The sequence below is a fragment of the Cibotium barometz genome, chromosome 37 (assembly GCF_041138505.1).
Source record: "Cibotium barometz isolate CiBa-2024 chromosome 37, ASM4113850v1, whole genome shotgun sequence".
Taxonomy (NCBI): domain Eukaryota; kingdom Viridiplantae; phylum Streptophyta; class Polypodiopsida; order Cyatheales; family Cibotiaceae; genus Cibotium; species Cibotium barometz.
In genome coordinates, this window is record NC_141082.1 from 40457945 (window position 1) to 40468690 (window position 10746).

At 38.2% G+C, this 10746-nt stretch overlaps 1 protein-coding gene across 1 annotated transcript; it reads left to right on the forward strand.

The window, feature by feature from the left end:
* Window positions 1-2064: 2064 nt before the first annotated feature.
* LOC147617271 (uncharacterized) lies at window positions 2065-3450 on the forward strand. Its single transcript, XM_086776460.1, has 2 exons — window positions 2065-2745; window positions 2902-3450. Exons 1-2 carry the CDS (start codon window positions 2065-2067, stop codon window positions 3064-3066), a joined length of 846 nt encoding a protein of 281 aa, XP_086632586.1. The 3' UTR covers window positions 3067-3450.
* Window positions 3451-10746: the final 7296 nt, after the last annotated feature.

The window sequence follows — 10746 nt, forward strand, 5'->3', positions numbered from 1 at the left end:
AGCAACTCCATTTACTAGTGCATGGGAACCATGAGTTGGAGTTCCAAACATTAAAAATATGGCAGGACATGGTCATTTTTGGTGTAGTAGAGATTATGGATAGTATCTATTCTGAGTTCATTGTTTGAGGCTCTTGGGATGTGATGTGTTCACAGTCCATTGTTAGGCATTATGGGTCTAGTGTGTCCAGTAGCTCATTATCTTAAGAATTCATGGAGTTCACAACACACTTGTGTAGGAATTCGGAGCCAAGCAAAGTTCCTTGCTATTCGTGGTGGTATTTTATTTTGAGGAAACATGTTGGTGGGTTCTTTCTCCGAGGTGATTCTAGTATATGTAGTACTAGAGGGTCCATGGTTGCAACTTCATCAACTTATCTTCTTCAGACTCTTGCACACGATGAGCTACATAGGGGGTGTTAGAAATTGTGCATCTCGGTTTAATTTGGACAATGCCTATTCTATGGGCTTTTAGTTATTTCTCCTATTTTAGTAGGTCATGGAGTTATCAGCTAGCTCCCTCACATCACTATAAAAGGGGGTCTCTCATATTCACTTCAGGTAATCCAATCCAAGCACAAGTAGAACACTCTTCTTCCTAGCTATTGCCATTGTAAAGCTTCGTGCTATTATAAAAGGTGATCTTGTCCATAAGCTCTGTATCTTCTTTGCTCCTTCTCTCTCTTATTTTGTCTACACTTTCGCCTGTGGATACTCCAACAAAGAGTACTTGCCTTTCATAGTTCATTTCTTTACTTGTTTATGGTGCACTCCCATGTGCTTGGGATTATTATTTTTCATTGCAGATAAACATAAGGGCTTATTTCATGAAGCCTTTATGCATAAGGGCTTATGCAAGAATCCTTATACATAAAGGCTTTATGCATAGAGGCTTTATGCTCAAGCCTTAAGCATAATGTTAAGCCTTATGCATAAAGCCTATGTGAATAAGGCTTTGAGGCTTAAGCATTAATCTTCTATGCTCAAAGCTTAAGCATAATGCAACAATGTTTTTAAACCATATTTATGTAGTAATACATAAGCCATATGTAGTAATGCTTTTAAGCCTATGCATCCATTAATGCTTAATCAATGTAATACATAAGCCATATGTAGTAATGCTTTTAAGCCTATGCATCCATTAATGCTTAATCAATGTAATGCACTTGTACATGTTTATTTTCAATGGCTAGACCCACATTAATAAAGATAAGTAATAACATGTTATTATTGCTCATGTACAAAACGATGGGGATGCATACAACACTGCTCTTTGTAGAAAGTCGTATGTTGCAGATCTTGTTCGTGGCATACGAGAGCATGGCCGGTGCACTCAAGACGACATCAACAAAGCCCAAGAAAAGCTTTCTGAAGCAATCACAAAGTGGAGGCATAATTGTCTTACCTCTTCCACGCATAGATGAGTTTGTGTGACAACCCACCAAAATTTGGAAAATGAGAGAGAGAGAGAGAGAGAGAGAGCAAGCATCTAAGAAGGATGCAAAACAACTTATATACTCACACTATTCACAATCCTTTGGGCACGTAATGGACTTTCACACTAGGGTAGACCTTTTTAAATTATCCTACCTTGTAAGCCCAATACAAAACATGACCTTTTCAGAGGGCCTTGTGCCACTATATAATCACTCTAGCCTTGCCACATTCATCATCTTCTAGAAAAATTGGATATGTAACTTCTTACACTCAACACGTAAAACAGAGGTAGAGAGCCCAGCATCAATATTCATAATTTTGGGGAGAAAGCATGTCAACTCTCTCAACCCAACCCTTGGGTTATTAAACTTGAAGTATATTATATTGCATGTACTGATACATAGAAACTAAACCTGTCAATGGCATGGACAACGCATATATGTCATATGACACATGAGAGAGGACATGTGCAATACAAGATCACATAACATGGTAGATGGTACATGTGCAATCCTTCGATCCCAAGTTAGAATGCATATCGTTTCCTCTTCTACGGGGCAGCAAGCGGTACAAAGCTGGGATGGGCGTTAACTTTCGGCATCAGCTTTAGTGTTCTCGTAAGGATCGGATGGCAGATCAAACAGAAGCACAGAGCCGGCATTCCTCAAAAGCCCATGCTCAAACAGACACAGTGGGCAACATGCAGCATATGGCAATGACGGCATACGGTCATGGGGATCCATCACATCAATATAATGCAGCATGCCACGAAATCGAGGAGGCAAGTGAGGAGATGGAAGCGTGGCCGTTTCTGACCAAGGCCCTGCTGTCCGCGATCATTGCCGGCCAGCATCCGGACTGCGGCGCAGCCGCACTCGTGGGTGCCATCAAGCCCGTGGTGGAGGGGTGGGCGGCCGCCCGGGCGGAGCTCAGAGCGACAGACGTGCACATAGCCGAGCTAAAAGCAAAACAAGAGAGCCTCCTCTCGCAACTAAAGGCGCTTAAGAAGAAGCTCGCAGATGCTGACAGCCTTGTCAAGGCCAAGAATGAAGAAAGCGAAGACCTAAGCCGCGTGCTGGAGAGCAGAGAACGTGAGGTGGAGGCCTTTCAGAAGACGGTTAACGACTTGCAAGACCAGGTTGACAAGGCAGATGCCGAAGCGAGAGCAGCGACAGACGCTCGTAAGAAAGAAGTAGAGGAGAGGATTCGAGAGGCAAAGGGCGCCGAGGCCACAGTTGTGCACCTCATACACGAGGCCGAGAAGAAAGAGGAAGCACATGCTCACGAGATGGCCACGCTCGAAGAAAAGGTTAGCTCCTCCCCCATTAGCATGCTTCGTACTATTGCCATACGTTCTAGCTTCATATGAAGGGAATTCTTACCCTCGATTGCGTAGTCATGAAGATGAAGCTTTTAATGTACTCTTCTTATATGGGCAAGTGTTTCCTAACTTTTACTTGGATAGGTCAAGGAGAGCAAAAAGCACATAACAAGACTACAAGAGCAACTCAAAGTGTCCACAACAAGAATCATGTCATTAGAGGAGGAAATAGCCCAAAAGGATGCCGATTACTCAAGCTTGGATGCATGCCTCATCGAGGCTACTAACCGCAAGCAAGCAAGCACTTGAGTTCCAACTTGGATGCATAGGCTACTAACCGCAAGCAAGCACTTGAGTTCCAACTTGCCCTCCATTAAAGAGATTCCACCTCCTAAATCCTTATTCACTTAATCTATTTCATGCATTTCTCTCATATACTTATCCCTAAATACCCTATCCCATCATGATGACCACATTTTAGGTCTACCCAAAAGTGAGGCAACTTTGAATGCCATTAACCATTTCAATGTGCACAATTGGTATTGACAGTGCTACTATAATTGGATCTACTTATCATATTGTTGTTTAAGAAAAGTAAAGTAGGTCCGCAATAATATTTAGATTGCAATCACAATAAAACCTTCTCAAGGAAAAACTTAATTTGATTATGACACCAAACAATCATATGCTCAAGAAGGCTAGTTGTAAGACAAAGATCGTTGTTGTTCTACAATATATTATCATTATAATTTGAATGTTGAGATCTCTTTTGACAAGGCTCCTAATATCTATAAAATTAATATTTTCTAATTCCACCATTTTCAAAGGTTTTCCAATCTTACACATAGTTATCCATGTGAGGGCTCCCCCCTCCCACCGCGACCCTTACAATGTTGTGATAATTTGCATGATCGAACTCAAGTCCTCCCTTTAAATTTTTGACATTGTAAGCATTATATTAAATTGTTTATGATGAAGTCATTGTATTATGTAATGATGAACTTTTTAAAAGTATATTTGAAAATCTCTCATAAAATCTTCACCATTTTGTAAATCCATTTTAAATAATATTTCTTATAATATATTATTTTATAATTAATATCTTGGAGTGGACCTTGAGATAATAATATCACATATCCTTATGACATGTCTTTTCAGAGTTACCTTTTTGGTTAGTGGCGAGTACCCCATATATATATTTAATTGGGAGTTGTAATGAGTAAAATTTGAATTTCCACTCATAGCAGTATATGTAATAGAAAGATCGATTGCTTACACGACCTGTAAAGTGGATAATATAGTTATCCTCTAAGCCTATATGTTTTTGGTGATGTTGCTGCCTAAAGGCAAATTTGTTAGCTTTTTTCTTCTCTTTTCTCTAAATTTTCAGTTTACCCATCACCCATACTATTGAGTAGTGGATTTCCATGAAAAAGAGTTGGGTTTAATAATATTTTTGGGTAAATTTACGTGTTTTTAATTCCTAAATTAATATATAAAGGATGACTTTTTGCTTATGTTTGGTTGAATCTTTTGGTTTATTTACATGGAGATTAGTTTTTTATGTCCATATAGCATGGACATGGAGAAATATAGGCTTACATTGCATTATTTTCTTTGGGAATGCATAAAGCATGGACATAGAGAAATCTAGGCTTACATTGCATTATTTGCATGCATTAGTTGTTTCTGTCCATATAACATGGATAGAGAAATCTAGGCTTAGATTGCATTATTCGTAGTAGGAATGCATTCTTGTCATTCTTTAGCTCTTATTAATGGTTAGACATAGATTGGTTTAGCTTATATTTTGCATGTTAATTACATTTTTTGTCGTTCTCTATTGCATTAAAGTGTTAGCATGAATTTTAAATATCTTAATCTAGCAAAAAATATAAAAGAGCTCTTGGTTCTCACTAAAAACCTTAATGGAATGATTTTTTGATTTAGTAGTGTTAGTGAATTTAAAGAGTCATGGAATGATTTTTTGATTTAGTAGTGTTAGTGAATTTAAAGAGTCAAAAACTCAAAATATTGAGCAGTTCCCAATGGTCATTGTGATCAAATTAGGGTGGGGGCATGTAGGTTTTTATCATTATAAACTATATTCTAGCATTCTTTCATCAAGTTTTTAAGTTTATGGACTAGATTCTGTCATTCTTTCAACAAGTTTTTGATTCACTACAAGAGCTCTACCTATTTTCGACGTTCTTAAGGAGAGAGTTTCTTTCAGGCATGTGATCTTATGGGCCTCTATATAAGGATCAAAAACTTCACCAAAAAGTGTAAAAATTATCTGTAAGTGTGTCAATATGTGCATCATTTGTGCATCGATATTAGAAAATAAATTTACTTATTGCATTTTATTGAAAATATTAGTAAACACTCGAAATTCATGTGGTAGGATCTTTGTTTTGATGTTTTTTATAACTTCATGGCTAGTGTCCACACTTAACTAGCCATATTAAGTTAAACAGTAGTCTCGTGCTACTAGCTCTAGCCTTAAAAGAGGCAAGTCACACTACAATACAGAATGAGAGTTTAGTAGTGAAAATAGCAACGCTTTTATAACTAGAAGGGTGTGGAGATGTTGGGCATATATCGCTGCTAGACACACTGTTATTTTTGCTACAATGGGTTCGCTGCTTGCAGTGAAATAACACTGCTAGTTTTGCTCTATTGAGAATCGAATGTACTGCAGAATAAAAGAAAGATGGGAAAAACTAGGGAGTCTGCACATAACTCCCCAGTCTGTCCCGACTCTTTTTTTTTCTAATATAGACACAATAAGACTAACATAACTTTACATCATCCTGGAAACGTGTAATGTAAAACTTACAAATACCAAAAACAAAAGACATTTGCAAACCATGGTTTTAGGAATGTCAAATTTCAATTACAATACTTAGCGGATTACATAAGTGTATATTTCCAAAAATCTCATATACAAGATAAAGCATAATAAAAACCTATGGAGATAGGGGCTATCCAGATCTCATGTTGTGCGATTGGTATTGTTTCTTGCATCTCCAGCCCCTTCACTTCTCACATTTATATTTCTATCGATAGCTACTTTTGCACCACCGTTTCAATTTATATGATCCTAAAACACAATAAAACTAACACAAGTGAGAATCAGATTTGCAAAAACAAAAAGGTTCAGGGTTTAGGAATGTACTTAATTGCCATGCTTGCCAAGAATCTCCTCCAGTAATAACAATCCATCCTTCATCTTGCACCTTATCAAATAGAGCTTACAAACCCCCCATTGTAATGCAAAATCATATTCCTCTTGCATAAGGGGACGGTCCACTGCTTCAATCTGTAATTGTACAAACAAGTAAACATTTTAAAAAGTTGTTATTTAATATAACCTTCTTTATTAAAAGATAAGATATAATGTGAGGCTAATATAGACTTACAAATATTGTCGGGATATCGACTCCTTCTTCATGTGTAACATTATGCCACAAGTTATTTTCCATCTATCCCTAAGAAAAAACATAAATTCTTAAAACTCTTATGCATATAAAGCTCTCGGCATGCATTGGTTACTACCGGCATGTATAGAAAGCGATCGACATGCATAGAATTCTACCGGCGCGTGTTGGAAGCTACTGGCATGTGTTGGTTGCTATCGACATGCATAGGAAGCTGCCGGCATGCGTTGGTTTCTACTGGCATGCGTAGGTTGCTACTGGCATGCATTGGTTTTGGTACCGGCATGTATAAGAAGCTACCCGAAATGCTTAGGTAGGTATCGGCATGCGTATGTAGCACCCAACATGTAATAGGAGCTTCCAATGCATTCCGATAGCTACGTGAATGCCTAGGTAACACTTGACTAATGCATAAGCCTTATGCATAAGGCTCATGCATAGCATCATAGCTTGCATGAGGCCATGCATTCATAGATTATACATAAGCCTCATGTATGCGTGTTATGCATGAGGCTTATGCATAAAACTTCATGCATAAAGCTTATGTATCTAGCTTATGGATTAGCCATATGGCATAAGCTTTATACATATAAGACTTGTACATATGGCTTTATACACGGCTTATGCATATGGCTTTGTACATGATGCTTATGCATACGGCTCATACATAAGCCTCATGCATAAGCTTATGTATAAGGCTATATATAGAGGCTTATCGCTAATGCATAAGCTTTATACATGAGACTTATGCATGAGGCTTTATGAAAAAGTCTCATGCATAAACCTTATGTATAAGCCTCACGCATGAGGCTTATACATTTGGTAATGCATAAGTCTTATGCATGAGGTTTATGCACTACCCTTATGTATACGGCTTATGCACAAGGCTAATGCATAAGTTTTATGCACTAGCCTCATACATGAGGCTAAGGTATATGGCCACCTCTAGAGAGGATCTATGCTATCCATGTAGGGGAGAAAAAATAACAAATCCTAAAACTTACAAACCCTATATAACATGTAAAAGCATAAGAGAGGAAACATAAGAGGGAGAGATCTCTTACCTTATGGGGCTTGTATGTGTGGATAACCTACAAAATCAAACCAAATAAAGAAAAAAAGTATTAGTAACCCTTCATAGAAAACTTAATGAAATATTTTGCCCTAACTTATTGAATCTTTCTTTTATCCTTCTCATTATAGCTTAACCCTAATCCTAGCTTCTAAATAGAAAACATAATAGAGAGATTTGATGAAGAGCTCTCCATCAAATCTCTTTATTAGGGTTTCTATGTAGAAGCTAAAGTTAGGGTCAAGGAAAAAAGAAGAAAAGAAAAACTTAGAAGATAAGAAAGAGAAGGGGAATACTCACAAGAAAGCGTTAATGGAAAGCTTGTTTGCATAGGAAATGAAGGAAAATAGTAGACATACCATGCTTGAGCTTAAGGAGGATAGGTAGGAGAGCTGAAAGTAATAGACAAGACAAAAACCTATTAAAAAAACTCAAAGTACAGGTTTATTGTATTAAAAAAAGATAAAACTACGTGGTGGCAAAATAAGCAGCAAAAAAGCGAGATATTTTTACACTATAGGAGTGTTTTTTCACTGCTATAGACGCAGTTGATAAGTGGCAATGAAAATGCTACTGGCTAGCGATATTGCATTGTAGAGCAGTAATAAAGCACTGCTAAAAGCGCTATAGAGCAGCAATAGATCACTGCTAAGCACTATGAAAACCCCTAATATTTTCCTTCCAAAAACGATGCTACAATACCAATGTGTTGTAATGTCAGTGACTAGAAAGTTTGCAACTTTCCTATTTGGAATTAAAGATAACTTTTTAAAGTCCAGTGCTCTTACAAGTATTGGCCTTCTATTACATGTGAGTAATATTAAAAGTGCTTTATGATACGTCTCACAATAGGACAATGGGGGTCCAGTGAAACCCTATGAACCTACAATGTGGTTTCTAAAGACGCATCCACTTATTAAAGAGAGCCTACTAGCTATAGTCCATCACAATATATGAGCTCAAAAAGAAAAAATATATGAAATATGAGTTCAAGGCTTACCTTTGATATTTCTTGACATCAACCATTAGTTTTGGCTAGAAGAAATCTCTTCTTACCAAATTCTCATTCCTTAACACACCTAGATGTCCAAAAAAGAAGGTGTGTCATGACACTCATGCATGATGCCACTCTTTGCACCACCATCAGGTACACATACTTTTCCCTTTCTGATAATGGATCCTGAAATCAAAGCCTTTTATAACATTAGACCAACAAACTTTCTCCCCCTTAACTCTAGATAACTATAAAATTATTTCAAAGATGAGTTATCTAGGAATACCACAAAAGTAGAGCCATAGAGAGCATGCCTCCTTTTTTTCAAAGCATGAATGACAACAAATGTTTAGGCCAACTTATCGGAGGGTCAAAAAACTTTTTTACTTTCAAGAACTAGATTGCTATCCTAGAAAAACATTGCTCTGATACCATAATCACTCGCATTCATTTCAACCACAAATTTACTTAGTGAAAAGATGCAAGGGAGAAGAAAGCTTGAGCTATTACAAGCACACACACACTTACACAAACCCTAAAAGAGAACACACAAGGTGTGAGGCTGAAAATTCTTCTTCTTCTTCACACAACAAAAGAGGTCTACTAAGAAGATAAAGTGACTAACACACATAATAGAGTATATACAAGGCGGACCATAATGTGAACACGTTGAGTGGAGTGGGTAGGTCTGGACAAGTCGGTGTAGGCCAAGTATAGAATCTCAGGCGAAGATATGTCAGTGCTAGATACCAAACTCGCCAGTGATGTAAATGTTGAATGGTCCTGCAAGCGCCTCGTGAGTGTAATCTCATGTTGAGCTTGACATCTCAACACTCCACCTAAAGCTCAACTCTAGCTCAAGAACTCCAAGCATATCTCGAGATCTATGGAGTTGCTCAGCTCCCAAGGTCTTTGTGAAGATGTCAGCGACCTGATCTTGTGTGCTGACATAGGCCAAGTCGATGTCACACTTGGCAAGACTCTCTCCCCTGATGAAGTGGTAATACACTTCAATGTGTTTCATCTGCGCATGGAAAATTGGGTTCCTCTCGCTAATTGTATACTACTAAGATTGTCACAATATATGACAACCTTTCTCTCCACACGCAATCCCAAATTAGCAAGTAGCTTGAGTAACCAAGCTACCTCACATGCTAGCACTGCAGCTCCTGTGTACTCGCGACAAGGCAACTATGGGCTGCTTCTTAGTGCTCCATGTCACAGCAGCACTCCCCACATAAATCCACTGGTAGATCTCCTATCTCAGATGATACTACCTACCTAATCTACATCTGTGTACCCATATAGCTCGAATGGTACACCTATTGCATAAAACAATGCATAATCAACAGTGGCCCTCAAATACCAAAGTGTATGTCACACATCGTCAAGATGTGGTTGCATATAGAACCTGCATAAATTAGCTCTCTCAGCCAATAGTGTAACTCAAAGTGTAACTCAAATATGGCATGTGGATCGTGACATATATCAAACTCCCCCCATAATCTTCCTGTAAATAATGGGATCCTCCAACACATAACCTGCATCCACACTAAGCTTGCCATTTTGATCTAATGGCACCAAGATTGACTTACAATTAGCCATCCCATACTTGGACATGTCCAAGTACATACTGTCTCTGTGACAACCAAATACCATCAGGTGTGTGAATGATCTCAATTCCCAAAAAGTAGTGCAGATCTCCTAAATCCTTCATCTTAAACTTCCTTTTGAGAAGACTTTTCACATGCTCAATCTCATCCAAGTTGTCACCCCCCAACAATAAGATTATCTACATAGATGGTGATGATCACAATACCCTATCAGTATTGGTGCACATACAAAGAGTGATTTGCATCTGCCATATGAGAACAAATAGTGACAAGATACTCTACAATCTTGTCATGCCATACTCGTGGAGCATGCTTCAACCCATACAAATCCTTACAAAGCTTACATACATACTTCGCGTGATCTGTATCCTCAAAAGCAAGTGGCTGATCCATATGCACTTCTTCTTGTAAGTCACCATGCAAAAACACATTTTTTACATCCATCTGATGTAAAAATAAGCCTTTAGCTATAGCCATCACAATCACAACCACTACAAGGGATCGGGCTCATACCTGCGCGCTCTTAGCTCCGTAGAAAATGACTTGTGAAAAAAGGTAGTGGGCGTGTGTATCAGCGCATGTATAATCGCGGCCACAGACATGCATGTAAAAGAGCATGTATGATGCCTGTCAGATGCATTGATATAGAGACTCATACACGTTTTTCCAGTTTTACTGTGCCGATACATGCATGTTTAATAGATTTTCCGTGCATATAAACACGACTTTGACAGACTTTATGCACAGATACACGTGAACTGAGAGCAAAAATAAAAAATCTAGAGAGTGGTATTTAGTGCCTGAAATCTATTCTAGCATTCCAGCACCCAATAGCACTCTCTGAATTTTTTTTTGGGTACATTGCACCAT

Coding starts and splice junctions, on each gene's coding strand:
- LOC147617271 (XM_086776460.1), top strand. CDS start 2,065: ATGGCAGATCAAACAGAAGCACAGAGCCGGCATTCCTCAAAAGCCCAT. Junction 2,746..2,901: donor TGGCCACGCTCGAAGAAAAG/GTTAGCTCCTCC, acceptor TTACTTGGATAG/GTCAAGGAGAGCAAAAAGCA.